General features: G+C 39.7%; 1 protein-coding gene across 1 annotated transcript in view; it reads left to right on the top strand.

The window, feature by feature from the left end:
• Positions 1-2,120: 2,120 nt before the first annotated feature.
• LOC127647885 (UBA-like domain-containing protein 2) overlaps positions 2,121-15,890 on the top strand; it is a 29,165-nt gene continuing 15,395 nt past the window's right edge. Inside the window, exon 1 of the mRNA XM_052132403.1 lies at positions 2,121-2,459. Within this exon, the coding sequence (XP_051988363.1) occupies positions 2,340-2,459 (120 nt within the window). The 5' untranslated portion in view covers positions 2,121-2,339. The remainder of the gene's footprint in view (positions 2,460-15,890) is intronic.

The raw sequence follows: 15,890 nt of genomic DNA, 5'->3' as shown, positions 1-15,890 counted from the left end.
ATGCAGAAGTAGCAATTGCTTGAGTAGTCAGTGGGTTACCACCAAATTCTTGGGATAGCAAACTTCATGGCTTTCTTTTCTCCTCTGTATCAACCTACAAAAAAAACATTTATTTCACCCATGACTAAAAATTAGGGGGGGCTTGGGTAGCTCAGTGGTAAAAGATGCTGGCTACCACCCCTGGAGTTCGCTAGTTTAAATCCCAGGGCGCCAGCCAGGTCTCCTAAGCAACCAAATTGTCCCAGTTGCTAGGGAGGGTAGAGTCAAAGAGGGAAAAATAAATAAATATAATGGAAAATTGTAAAACATTTTAAAATGAAAAACTTTAACAGTTTTAAAAATTAACACATTTTAGAACATAAAATTCCGAGCAACAATTGTCCATCTTACCTTCCAGAGTTTTTTATGCAGCGCTCGCAGGTGAAAAGAGGTGCCCAGATTTTGTCTTGATCCTCAACAGGCATGCCGAAATATGCCTTGTAGGCAGGGGTGAAAATGTCATGAAAATGTTGGGGGGGACAATAAACATAACAATTCTCAAGAGCAATTTTTGAAGGGGACACCAAGGTTTTTTTTTTGTTGCCCCGTTTGCATTTGTATTATTTTATTTCTTAAACAATTATTTTAAGAATATATCATTATATTATTTACAACACACACATTTTAATGATATTTTAGGGGGGGACAACCCTCAGATAGGGGGGGTCCTGACCCCCCCCGCGATTTCCGCCTATGCTTGTAGGCCTCACACATTTTAGCAGATGCTTCCACAGAGTGCTTTTTGCTCTTGTCTTGATAAATTGGGCGCAGACATAGCAAAATGCTTGCAGCCTCTTGATGCAAAAAGAAAATGCAGATATTTATCCACTTAGGCAGCTCTAAGCTGAACTGGTTGGCTTAAGAGCCCTGTATTTATACTACTACAGTATTTGAATTACTGGAAATTTCTAGAAGGTTCTAGAAGTTTCTCCAAGTTTACTCAGCACTGAATCTGAAAATTTTCTAAATATCACTGTCCTGGTCACAAAAGCAAAAAGGTTTGTGGGGAATAATTTCTATATTTTGCCATTTTCTATACTTTTGAGGCATAAGCATTTACCAAATAACTCTTACTACCCAGGAACCAAATAATAATAATAAATCCATTATAAAATATACATTATTACAGTTTTAAAACTATGATAATTTAACAAAGAGTGAAATGAACAAAGAAAATTTCAAAATGTATTGTGTGAAAATGATTTCATTTCCACCACACCAAACTATTTTGACCCAAAGCATTCGTTTTGTTTGCATTTTATTTATTTATGTTTTAAATAAAAATACTTGCTAACCAAGTGAGCAAAAGTGTCATGCTTTAGATGAAATATGAGACAAAATATGTTTGAAGAAAGCAAAGAAAACCCAAGGTCAATATCACTTGTGAGCAGTGTATTTTTTAGTGGGCATAATTTCCAGTCAAGCTGCAATTTTACCGAATTATGAAAATAGTGTAAAAATATGAGTATCCTATGTTAGCTATGAAATTAGCCTTAGCAAAACAAAGAAGTCAAGCATTTCAGTTGAAAAACACCAAAAATTTAATTTCCATCAGCGTACATTTCCAGCAGAATTCTAAACAATACAGAATTTGAAATGTGCTGGATATCACAATGTGGTGGAAATTTTCATGAATTTAAGAAAATAATTACAAATCTTTTTTTAAAAGTTTACCTGAGATGAATGCACGTACACTATTGGACCGTGTTGTTAGGCAGCTAATAAATAAATAAAAAACTTTGAAATGAAAAAAAAAAAAATGACTTTACTATCAAGAAGTCAACAGTGCTCAAAGTGCCCAAAGAAAGACTCATATAAAATGTTTTATGTCTAAAAGGACTCTTCCACACTATATACACTGCATAGTATATGGTGTACACAGCAGGAGAAAAAATTAATACGGAGATGTTTCGTCTGACCAATCATTACACGACGCCTTCCTGTTCTTGCTGTTCTGACCAATGAGAGAGGGTTCTGATCTCCAATGTCCAATCAATGCCGACGGGTTGCTTTAAATTACGTCACTTGAGCCTATTGAAAATTCAGTCAGTGAGTCAGGGAGCGACCAATGGAACGCCCGTGTGTACTCACTGTTTTGGCTCTGGAACCAATCGTATGACGCGCTTTCGTTTGTTATTGATAATGATGACATGAAAATATTTGTTGTTACTGGAAGGAGAGCGTGTGAAGGAAGGGCCTGACAGACACACTCACCTTAAACGACACATCATAATACATCATACCGGTCGATCTCCAGGAAATTTCGTTTCACGGGAGTCGCGGAGGAGCGAATAGCGGCGATGTCGGTGAACATGGACGAACTGAGACATCAAGTGATGATTAACCAATTTGTTTTGACTGCGGGTTGTGCGGCGGATCAGGCGAAGCAGCTTCTTCAGGCGGCGCACTGGCAGTTTGAGGTAATATTTGATTCATCATCGATAAACGGCAATATACACAATGTAGACTTCCTCACACTAGTGTTTTAAACCACAAATGGCAGTGTTTTGAAGTGGTCTGTGTCTCCAAACCTAGTATGCTGCCTACCTTGACAATACTTTAGGCCTTTTATAATGCCCAAAAATGCTGTTTATGTAGGTAGTCGACTAGGTTTTGTGTCCCAGTCGTGTTTATTCTGTGTGTGCTCGTGTCTTTTTATCGTCATGTCGGTGCAACGCAGCGCCTTTAATACACGCAGCTCGTGGTGGTTTATGTGTAAATAATGAGTGAACTAGTGTGAGACTGCTTTCGTGGGGGTTAGTCTGCTGTTATCCAGTTTGTCTCGTTAAAGTACAAGTATGTAGAGTAGCTTTGTTTTTGAATTCACGCCGAAGCCGCTAGCAGCTCACTGATATAATCTCTCTGTGAAACACAGACTATCAGGACACCGGGCTACTGGAAGCGAATCTTTTTATGTCTGTAAATGAATTCAAAGCTGGTTAGGAAGGGAGAAATGCTGAAATTTGCTGGTTCAGAGATAGAGATTCATTGGTTGATACTATTACTATACTATAAATCTATAGCTCACAATACCCACATATAAAGAGACAAAATTAGATGACGATGGATGGATACAGTAGATGATGGATGGATTGATGGATGTAGATGTTGGAAGGATGGATGGATGGATACAGTAGAAAATGGATGGATGGATAGATACGGTAGATGTTGGAAGGATGGATGGATGGATATAGTAGATGATGGATGGATGGATACAGTAAATGGTTGACATGGATGAATGATACAGATGGATGAATTTAAGGAGTGCTAGATGGATGGATGGATGGATGGATACAGTAGATGATTGATAGATGAATGAATGGATGGATGGACGGAAGAGTAGAAATATGGAGAGATGGATGATTGATGGATAGAAAGATAGAAGGATTTAGAGATAGCTGGATGGATACAGTAGATGGATGGATGGATAGGTGCAAGGTTGTAGAGATAGATAAATGGAGAGATGGATAGATAGATAGAAGAATGTAGAGATGGGTTGATGGATACAGTAGATGATTGATAGATGAATGAATGGATGGATGGACGGAAGAGTAGAAATATGGAGAGATGGATGATTGATGGATAGAAAGATAGAAGGATTTAGAGATAGCTGGATGGATACAGTAGATGGATGGATAGGTGCAAGGTTGTAGAGATAGATAAATGGAGAGATGGATAGATAGAAGGCTGTAGAGATAGATAAATGGAGGGGTGGATGGATAGATGGAAGAATGTAGAGATGGGTTGATGGATACAGTAGATGGATGATAGATGATAGATACGGTAGATGATTGATGGATGGATGGATGATGAATGGAAAGTTAGAAAGATTGAGAGATAGATACGTGGATGAGAGAGATGGATGGATGGATGGATGGATGGATAGAAGGATGTAGAGATAGATGGATGGATACAGTAGATGGATAGATGATGATGATGATGGATGGAAGGTTAGAAAGATGAATGGATAGATTGATGGATGGCTACAGCTGATAGATAGACTACATCAACCAGACACAATCTATATATAGTACACAATATACATATATGCATTGACAGGGTTGGGAGGGTTACTTTTGAAATGTATTCCACTACAGATAACAAAATTCATGCTGTAAAATGTCATTTGTAACGTATTGCGTTAGATTACACAAGGTCAGTAACATATTCGAAATAATTTGGATTACTTCTTCTGCACTGGTCGACTTGTTTTTTTTTCACTTGTTTTGACTATAAAAACTCTGCCAGTACAGTAAGACAAAATACACATGTTAAAAATACATTCTCTGAAAAACCTAAATATCTCATGCAGTGTTGTTTCTAAAACAAGATTAATAAAACTGATCTTGTTTTAAGGATTTTTAAATAATTTACTGGAAAACAAGACAAAAATTATTATCAAGAATATGATTTTTGTCCTAATATCAAAGGTGTTACTAGATAAAGAAATTATTATCCAATATGTATTTTCTTGATAAAAATATGATTGTGTCTGGTAACATGTGCATATAAAATGGCTAGAAAAAGCTAAAGATGACAATTTACACAAGGATTATTTATATTTCTTCTACTCCAAACTTACTTTAAACGTACTTCTCTGTCTGCTCGTATGAATGTAACCCATCATAAGAAAGTGTTTCACCGCTGTTCAGATGCGCTTTGGATCATTTATATGTATAAATGTTTTCCATCTGAAAGGACTAAATATTAAATGAAACAAATTACAATAAAATGCAAAGTAAACAATTCAGTAATCAAAATACTTTTTGAATGTAACTGTATTCTTATTACTAAATTATTTAAATTGTAACTGTAGTTGAATACAGTTACTTACATTTTGTACTTTAAATACGTAATCCCGTTACTTGTATCTCGTTACTCCCCAACCCTGTGCATTGACACAAATTGCTCTACAGAAACAGGACACAAGTATTGCCTCTGCAAATTCACATCTACGCCAGCTCTCATTTGAAGTGTTGTGTGGTTGTTCTCAGTGTTTCCTGTAAGAAGGAAGTGTTTACCACAAGCGTACATGCCACAGAGCGGATCTCACTGTCTCACGAGTGTTGCAGCATGCTAGAGAGCACATTTTTGTTTACATTCCCTGGTGACAGTTAAGTCAAAAAACCCAGACAATTTGTCCTCATTGTGATAGTAGATTGTGTTCTTGATTAGAAATGGTTCAGTGGTTGATAGTATAGGACATGCATATTCTGGTTTTGCCTTTCAAATGAGTATGACGAGTTTATATGCATGTAATGTTTATAAAATATACGCATGTAGTAAGTGAATTAGTCACTTGGTTTGATTCCATTTAGTACAACCTCAGTAAGTTAAATTGGCACAGAAGCTTAGGCTGTGTGTGGAATGCTGCATAATGACAGTTATTAAACAAAAAATAGTACAGGTACATGAAACAGAACATATAGATAATATTTCATTGATAAATGTATCAAACAGTAATGTACTACCAGATTTTCCCACAGGATTTTGTGAAACTGTGGTGGGTGGATCTCAAACCCTCTAGGGATCTCTGGAGGCATGGTCCTCTGGAAGAAAATGTTTTACATTTTAAAGTTAAATGCATCAATCTGGTGCAATTTGAGAGCAAAATGAAGAGGCTAGATCTATGAAGAACTTTGTGCTCTTGTATTGCTCTTGTAGTAATTTAATCATAAACACATCGATTGTTTAGATATGAATGGTGATGATGGCAAAAAAGTCACGCCCACAAAGCATAAACAAGACAGAGTTTAATCCAGTTTACAAATGGTCAAAACACAAAATCGACTGGAGCATACGTTTGAGCCAGGGCTCGACATTAAGCATTGTCATGTGCTTGACCTCCAGACAAGTAATGTGGTCATTCACTTGTCCGAGTTAAAAAGTTACTTGACCGGAGAAAATTTTTTTCAAATTTTATGATGTATATTTTTCTAAAATTATGACTGATGCCCAACCTAATAGTGTACCTATGCAATCAACTCCATTCTCTATGACGGAAATGTAAGCTGCACTGGGTAGGGGAGGAGTCTATTGTCATATGATAATTATTTTATGTTACGTATGGTAGTCAAATAAAGAAAAGCCTTCATTGCCACCATCAGCAGGTGCACTCACACTTCTATGGAATGAGATCAAATTTTTCATCATGTTATTGCAGCAAGATCTACCATTTACAATAAAGGATATACATTATCACAATACCAAAACTGGGAGTGAGAGATGCTTTGCCGAAGCAACTGCTCAAATCACAATGTTAGAGATCTTTTATGTTATTATGAGAAGTGTAAATATATATTCGGTTCATTATGAAACTGTGGCGGGACCAATTAGACTGTGGTGGGCCGCCCCTGTCTAGGTAATTAATGGGAAACTCTGGCTACTTTGTCACAGTACTTCACTACATGAATGTTTAATTCTGTTATCATCTTGGCAATAAAAATAGATATTTAGCATTTTCGATGGTGTAAAATGCATCCTTCATTTAATTAAAACCGAGGTTGCAGTGGAAGCTAGTGGGGCCAGTTCATAAACCTTAAAATACACACTTATTCAAAAGTAGTGCCACATAAACATTATATGTGCAAGCATGATTTTAGTCTGCTAAAAATCTTAGCTCTACATGATGTTATTGTTATAAAATCAGTTAAGGTTTAAGCCATTGCATCGCTGTGGCAACAAAGTTGTAATATTGGATGTAACTTTACACAGATAAGATTAGTAAGTGATTTTATTACAGGAAAATCATGTTAACACATATAATGTTCACATCTTGTGGCTATATTTTTAATATAATGTGTATTTTAATGTTTACCAACTGGCCCCATTCACTTCCATTGTACGTGCCTTACTTTAACCACATATAACATTTTTAATTTTTTATTTACTGTTTCAAGATTTGCAACCCTTCTCTGAGAATAAGATTTAATTTAGGCTTACACAGAACAAAAGCAGCATCAAAGCCGCCTTTGATGCTAGTAGCTGAGGTTAGATGGAGCTAGAATATTAGTTAGGATTTAAGCGGTATTATGTCGTTACACAGAATTTGGTGCTGGCACTGAACTTGCTCAAAGCAGACTTAACTCGGCTGTATAAAAAAAAATTCTGCTTATGGGTGTTGTCATAACTGTTGCCTCATACTTCAGTCAGTGTTTGGTAACTTTTACTGGTGTCTGTTTTTTGATTGTGAAAGCTAGCAAGAAAGTCAGCCACACCTTTACACACACACACACACACACACACACACACACACACACACACACACACACACACACACACACACAATGCAGACATAGCCCTTTTGTTTACATTCAGACTTATCCATGAGTTTGACATTCTCAGTGGCTCAGTGTTCAGCTGGGTTAATGCTGAGGTATCCACAGTGGCCTGATGGTTTCTCAAATGTACCTCTTTATGAGCGATCTGTTGTGGGAGCTGTAATTTGAACGGGTGGTAGTCTCTCTCTCTCTCTCTCTCTCTCTCTCTCTCTCTCTCTCTCTCTCTCTCTCTCTCTCTCTCTCTCTCTGGTGTTAGGCAGTAGCTATACGATTGATTGTACCAAGTGCATGTCTTTGAGTGTCCCCTTTGGAGCACTACAGCTCTTATACGATGTATTGCTTTAGGGACAGATGATGGGTCATAGAAGTCTCGTTCTGTGATAATGTCAGGAGAGGAGAGCAGCCAGGCCAAGCTAAAGTTTACACACCCAGGAAATGTCCACATGTTGACCCACAGATGGCTATATTCTAGTCTCGTGTATCCTGATTTTTGACTATTGGCATGAAGTCTGGTCCAGTTTTCAGCTTATTCTGGCAAAGAACAACCAACTTAGACAGGACAGGTCTATCTGACAGACTTAAGCATACAGTTGTAGTTTGTTTTTACATGTCATTTTTGAACATTTTATCTAAAATCATCTAAAAATCTGACTATAGAGCACACCAGTGCCCATCAACTTTGTCAGCCATCTTGGTTCCTGAAGAATTGTTTCCATAATTTTTTTCAATAGGGTTAGGCCTGTCACGATTATAAAATAATAGGGCTGGGCAGTTTTTTCTTTTCTTTTTACCCATAAAAAATTTTAGTTTCATGACAGGCACTTCATTTCAAATCATATGGATATGGGATATATATGTCCATATATATCCACTGCTCCTTTTACCATGATTATTCAGATATATTGCTAATTTTTGCTTTGTTCTGTGACATGTATCAAGTGTACTGCATCTATTGCAAACATTTGGCAAGCGATCGTTTCATATTGTCGCACTGCTCAGTGTGAACCACTAGAGGGTGCGTCACTTTTTATGCAGGGGTTTATGAATATACACACAAATGGTTTGATATACTATGAATACTTTCGAGATTAACTTGATCATTTTCTAGATACAACCCCTCCTTGCTATATTGAAAGCCCTATAACTACACATGATATGACATTTTACCCTGTGAATTTCATTGTTTTTTGTTTTATTTTTATGTACAGTAATTTCAAATCAGTTGATTGCAATGCGTTCCAAAAATGTTGGGGCAGTCGAGTGTTTACCACTCTGAAACATCACCATTTATTCTAATAACACTTATTAAGCATTTGGGCAATGAAGACACAAGTTTGGTAAGTTTAAAAAGTGGAACCCCCCCATTCATCTATTATGTTATTCTTTAGCTGCACAATAGTATGGGGTCTTCGTGGCCAATCTTGCACCCATACTCTCTGCTTGCACAGCCATGCACTTGTAATTCGGGCAGTATGTAGTTTGAAGTTGTCCTGCTGGAAAATGCTGGGACGTCCATGGAAAAGACAGTGCTGGATGGCAGTATATGTTGCTCCAAAACATTTTACATATATTTCTGCATTCATGGTGTTCTCACAGAAGTGCAAGTTACCAAAGCCGTGGGCACTGACAGACCCCTGGCTAATACAGACACTGGTGCTGGTGGACCTGATGCTGAAAACAACTTGGATGGTACTTTTCCTCTTTGGCCCAGATAAACCAACGGCTGTTATTTTCAAAAATGATTTGAAATGTGGAGTCATCGGACCAAAAAAAAACACGTTTCCACTGTTCTACTTTCCATCTAAGATGAGACCAAGCCCAGAGAAGTAAGCAGCACTTCTGGAAAGTGTTGATATACGACTTCTGCTTTGCATAGTAAAGCCAGGCACAGGAACAGTTTTTTCCCTCAGGCCATTCACCTTATGAACAGTTAAAACTGCCCCCAAAAACATTCCTTTTTGTCAACACAACCATGTGCAATATTCAATCCATTCATTCCTACTTGTATCTGTATTTCATTTATATTTTTTAACAAATCCTACCTCTTCTTCAATACATTACATCACCTGCACATAACTGTATATCTGTATATAAAATATTTAAACAACATTATTGCGCTTGTATATTTATCTTTTTATGTATCTGTTATATCATATTTATTATTTTTATGTCACTAAATGTATATATGTTTGTGGCGAGCAGGGTGTGGCCGAGTGGTAAGGATGGACACCTGGCGGGGAATGATCTCAATCAACCTGGAGAGAGATAAAGAGGAGCCAGAGCTGCAGTTCGATAGAGAGACGCACAGAGCTTTGTGTGTGTCGATGTGTTTAACGTGACTGCTGAAAAGCAGTGTGTGCATTTTACTTGATGCTGAAAAGCAAACTTGATTTTACATGGATTGTCCACCCGTCTCCCTCTTCCTTCTTCATAAGAAAGGCAGAGAGAGGTCTGCCACAATTTTCAAATGTATATGTTTGTATGTATGTATATATTGTTACATTAACTTTGCTCTTGAAACTTCTGTCACCGTGACAAATTCCTTGTATGTGTAAGCATACTTGGCAATAAAGCTCATTCTGATTCGGATTCTTAACTTGCATCTGTGGAACAAAGGTTTACTAAAGTTATCCCAAGCCCATGTTCATGATATCCATTACAGACGAATGCCATTTTTTAGACGGTGACGTCTGAGGGATCAGAGATCATGCGCATTCAGATTCAAAATTGAATCTTTTAACTACATTGTGTACTCTAGAGGGTGAACTGCCCAAAATCCTTCCAATTTGTCTTTGGGGAACATTGTTCTCAAAGTGCTGGATTATTTGCTGAAGCATCTGTTGGCAAATTGACAAGTCTTGACCGATCCTTACTCTTGAAGGACTAGGCTGTTGTTGGAGGCTCCTTATACAGTTTACAGTACTATGACACGATTGCCTCACATGTTTAAAGGGGTCATGACATGGTTTTTTTTTATTGTATTATTATGTTCCCTTAGGTGCAATTATAGTATTAATATATTTTTTTTTAAGAAAAACTTTTAAAATCTAGTGATTTATGACCTTTTCCCACCCTGTTTCTCATCCTCTGATTCAAACAGTCTGTTTTGGGGGCGTTTTCCATTTAAGACTTCAGTGTTAACGCCCACTGTTATGATTGGCTAACGTCAGTGCCTATGTATCAATTATTGACGCTCCCAGCCAGAACAATATGCAAGTAAACTAAGTAAAAACACTGTGATTATTCATAATGAATGAAATTGCGCTTTAAAAAGTAGTTTAAAGTTTAAAATAGATTACTTACAGTTTGCGTCGTCGTTGTTCCCAGAATAGTCGGCACGGACTTATCTTTGAGCAACAGTTTTCTGGCAAAGCCAGCATCATATTGAGATTTGTTCTCAAAACAGTCATCCTTAAAATGTACAGAACAAACGCTTAAGTTAACACTGCCGTGACTGGGTCGATCCGCAAAAAATAAACTGCATCCATTTTTCCCTGACGCCTGGATCTTTCGGCAGCTTATTCAGAGGTTTTGTTTGACCACAGCCAGGAACAGCACATCTGTGTGGCATCGTAATTTTCCTGTGCACAAGTAGTCTCTGTCAGAGCTCGCTGTCCATCGACTGAACACTTGTGAGGCGACGGCGATACTGAAATGAGCGTAGTTGTCTTGCGCTTATAGCGTAGTTATGTTGTGCTGGAGGCGGTCATATGCAAACGCTGTTACGTCACTTCTAACCATGAATCCAGAACGAGCTGTATTTTGAGCTTGATTAAATAAATGATTCATTTAGAATGGGGAGGACGTCTTAAAATATTAAACTTGCAGGACGTTTTAATGATACAAAGACCTCTTATATACCAAAAGATCAAGGCAAATTTGGTTTCTCATGTCATGACCCCTTTAACATCTCCTGTTTCACATCGCCTTGTTATTTCAACTCAGCAAATTGTTATTAGTCTTAATTTGCCCCTGTCTCAATGTTTTTTGAGTGTGTTGCAATCATCTGATTTGAAATGACTGTACGTTAAAAAAAACACAATCAAATTCACAAGGTAAAACATCATATAATGTGTAGTTGTGGTGCTCTTAATATAGCAAATGGTGAGTTTAATTTACAAATCACTCCTTTAAGTTTTTATTAGTATTTTTCATAGTGTCCCAACTTTTTCATAATTAGGGTAGGATAAAATTGGAGAATTGGTTTAGATAAAATGGCTACCTACACTGGATAAGATGTATTTTGTAGTTTTCTTATTTTATTCTATTATTTCTGAACATTGTGGAGCGGAGGGGGGCGGGGCCGGTCGGAATATCGCGCGCCCGGTCCCCAATCAGCCTGATGAGGCGCACGAGGGATAAAGGCGGCCGGTGACGATGGTTCGAGAGAGAGAGAATTACGGACATGTCCGTCATGTGTGTTTGTTTATGTGTTTTTGAGTTTAAGTTTCTCATTAAAATATAATTTATGTTGACAAGCCGGTTCTCGCCTCCTCCTTGCCCATCCTTTAACTGTTTTACATTGGTGCTGAAACCCGGGAAGGAGGAGGGATGCCCGTCGCAGAGTCCTCGACACTGCCGTCCACCCAGGGAGCGCCGCTGCCATCTGCCGGGTGACGGAGTAGCCCGACCGCCCGGATGCGGGTACGGCCGTCGTCCGCGGGGCAAGTGGGTACTGGATACCTCGACCGCCTGGAGCGAGGAGCCGCTGCCGGGCGGAGGAGTGCCCTGCCGTCCCCAGAGACGCGGAGGGGTCGAGGGAAGACCGCCGTCCGCGAGGGAGGAGGGAAGAAACTCTCCGACCGCCCGGAGCGGTAGAGCCGCTGCCAGGGGCGGAGGAGTGTCCCCATTTGCCGCCAGAAAAGCGGAGGCGCGTTCTACCCGCTGGGGGTCGGCGGTTTCACTCCGGTTCGCCCGGTGTTGGAGCGGCTGTCGTCCGCCTGAGTGTGGAGGAGTGTTCGAGGACCACGCGACGGTACATCAGAGAACCGGTGAGTGAGCTTTTTCTCTCTCTCCTCTCTCTCTCTCCCTGTCGCACCGTGTTGGCCTTTTCCCGCACCTATTTTGTTTTGTTGTTGTTGTCTTCCCCTCCTGTCTCCTCCCAGGGCGAGGAAGGCGGGGATGACCACGCGGGACGCAAGATACACCCCGCCCCAGGGATAGGGGGGGTGTACGTCATGCCGGTGGCACCCCGGCCTGAGATAACGCCGGGAGGAGTGTGGAGCGGAGGGGGGCGGGGCCGGTCGGAATATCGCGCGCCCGGTCCCCAATCAGCCTGATGAGGCGCGCGAGGGATAAAGGCGGCCGGTGACGATGGTTCGAGAGAGAGAGAATTACGGACATGTCCGTCATGTGTGTTTGTTTATGTGTTTTTGAGTTTAAGTTTCTCATTAAAATATAATTTATGTTGACAAGCCGGTTCTCGCCTCCTCCTTGCCCATCCTTTAACTGTTTTACATTGGTGCTGAAACCCGGGAAGGAGGAGGGATACGCCGTAGTAGAGTTCTCGCCACTACCGTCCACCCCAACGGAGCAGCCACGGCCATCTGCCGGGGGACGAGGAGCCCAGCCGCCTGAGCGAGGACGATGGCCGCCGACCGCGAGGGGAGGAGGGGCTCCTAGCCGACCGCCTGGAGCGAGAGAACCGCTGCCAGGGGCGGAGGAGTCGCCTACCGGCCGCTGAAACGCGGCGGGGTTTAAGACCGCCGACCGCGAGCGGGAGGGGCTCACTGCCGACCGCCTGGAGCGAGAGAACCGCTGCCAGGGGCGGGGAGACCCTTCTAGTCCCCGAGAACGCGGCGGGTGTTCCGTCCGCCAGGGGCTGGAGGACTGCCTCGGATTCGCCCGAGAGGCGCGGCTGTCGTCCGACAAAGGGTGGAGGAGTGGCCGAGGAACAAGCTGCGGCGTGTCGGAGAACTGGCGAGTAAGTTTTTTTTTTGCATCTCTCTCTCTCTCTCTCTCACTGTCGCTCTGCGTTGGCCTTTATCCTCTTTTAAATTGTATAGTTTTTTGGGGGTACTACACTGTTACAGGAGTACCCTCCCATTTTAATCATTTCTGTTTCCCTCCCTTGTCCCTCCCTCGTCCAGGTAGATGGGGATGACCTGCCGGCAGTCAGCTGAAGGCGCCCTCCCCAGGGAAAGGGGATGTACGTCAGGCCGGGGCTCCCCAGCCTGAGAGAACGAGGGAGGAATGTGGCAGGGCGGAGGGCGGGGCCGGGTCGTGATCCTACACACCCGGTCCCGTATTAGGCTAATTATGCCTCTGTGAGGTTTAAAGGTCGACTGCAGAGGGCTGTGCGGGAGAGAGAGATCGTTAGCGGACATGTCCGTCATGTGTGTTTGTGTTGTCTTTTAAGTTTTCCATTAAACTATGATTTATATCGTCAAGCCGGTTCTCGCCTCCTCCTTTCCCATCCTTTAACTGTTTTACAAACATCTTTTACCATCTTTTATTTGATTAGATTTTAATTTCTTTAACATTTGGACTCTGTTGACTACTTCCACCTGTGGTGCATTTGGTACGTTTGTACTTTTTTCTTGCACACTTTTGTTTCGTATAATAAAAAGAACTTGGATTTCTCTAAACTGGTTGCCTTGCATTTTATTAAAGAACATACAATTTGAACCATGTTGGAGTACATTTATAAGTTGAAAAAAAATCTAATCATTAATTGTCCAAAAGTTATATAAAAATCTAAATGTGATCGTGTTGCCATATCTCCCAGCCCTATTAAATAACCGTCTGATCACGGTTATTTGATCTGACCGCGGTTATGTGAGACAACCGTGATTATTGGGCATTCAAATTCCAATCACATTTTAATGCCCAAATAAGGGAATTTTAAGTAAATATACTGTATAATGCCATGAGCGGCGGGTTTGTGTGACTTTCAGAGAGCTCCAGTTTCACTTTAAACAATTGTGTAATGGCAAATGTTCCTGGTTCATACACGCAGTGACACAGAGGAGGAGATGCACACTTTATTTCTGAGGAGTGTTAAAATGATTAAATGAAATCTCAAACATTTTGCTTCATGACGAATAAAGGATTGTGGGTTTAATTAGAGCATTAAAATAAAGTGTGAAAGTGAAGAAATTAGGAAAGCATAATGTATAAAAAATATAAATATTATAAAATATAAAAATTTTATTTTATTTTTTTGTAAAAAACAAAATACAATTTTCCAGTTCAATATAAAAGTGTAAATGTAAAATTTACCAAAACTACAGTTGACCAAAAAGAGACATATTTTAAGTATTTAAGAATATTTTGCTATTTAAAACATAATTTTTAGTCATTAAGTTTTTAAAGCCTTAAAAAGAAAATATATAAAATATAGTTTATTCCTATTTTATAATTTGATTCATATATTTGAAGTATGAATGATGTCTTAAGGTGTATGAAGCATTTTATATGACAATTATTCGTGAAAGCCCTTAACGAGACAATTCATCATCATAATCACAATTATTTGTTTGACAATTAATAGTCAACCAATTTTCATAATCGTTAAGGCCCTAAGTAAGGTTTTCATTAAAATCTTAATAAAATCCTTCTAAGCCATGCACCAAACTAACCAGCTCTGAGGGGAATCACAACATTTCAAACTTTGATTTAAACAAAAATCTAAAAATTGGACAAAAAGGAGAAGGTACAAGACTTAGTACATACTGACATTAATAAGGGAATTAAATACAATCCCATAAAGCATTGCAAATGACTTACTCAAATATAAAATGTTGGGAAAATATAAAACTATTGATTTAAAATTGTTTTTAATAAGTACTGTATAGAAACAAAATATTTACATTTTATTGTAAAATATTTCGAGATTTTCAAAAGTATAAGAAGTTTAAGATTGTAGGAAGACCGACTCATTTGCATCATTTACAGTGCTTCGTGGGAGTGAGCGGTCGCTGCAGAGCTCTTTTGGTGTGCTTTGTTGGCCCGATCCTCTGATTGGTAGATCTCTCTTGAGGATCAAGGGTAGTGTAGTTCTTCACCAGGAATTCTGCTATTAAACACAAATTTAGAAAAATTAAGTTGAAATAAAATGGACTGCTGAATTCAACAGAAGCATATGCCATAGATGAACAACCCCTGTGCTCATGGTAGGGCAAATAGATAATTCTCCCATGAAAAAATGTATGGATTTTATGTCGGAGCTAGACTGTTGCACATAAATGTACAATGGTTTGGGACCAAACAAGACCTGCAGGGGGTGGAATCAAACTGTGGTTGGAACCAAGTATGGCCTTTACAGCCTTTAAGACTTTGCTGTGCTTTGCATCATTTTGATCACACAAGAAATCGATATGTTGCTTCCCAAAGTTCATGTACCCTGAAATAGATCCCACTCAGCCTTTTCACCCAGAAACTGGAGCTCACACATGCTCCTACATTGAAAAACACTTCCAGCTTTGTCCACTGGGGGCATGGGTTTGAATTTCGGTAAGTACAGATCTATTTCTGCAGCAAAATGCTCGACCTGCTGTTGCCTAATTCACAGTGTGATCAGTCCACTTACATTGTACTTCTGGTGCAATATCTAGTGTATGTTGCTATTTT

This window comes from Xyrauchen texanus, chromosome 8 (assembly GCF_025860055.1).
Source record: "Xyrauchen texanus isolate HMW12.3.18 chromosome 8, RBS_HiC_50CHRs, whole genome shotgun sequence".
Lineage (NCBI taxonomy): Eukaryota > Metazoa > Chordata > Actinopteri > Cypriniformes > Catostomidae > Xyrauchen > Xyrauchen texanus.
Note: the sequence above shows the minus strand (reverse complement) of the source record. Positions and strands in the feature narration are given on the sequence as shown.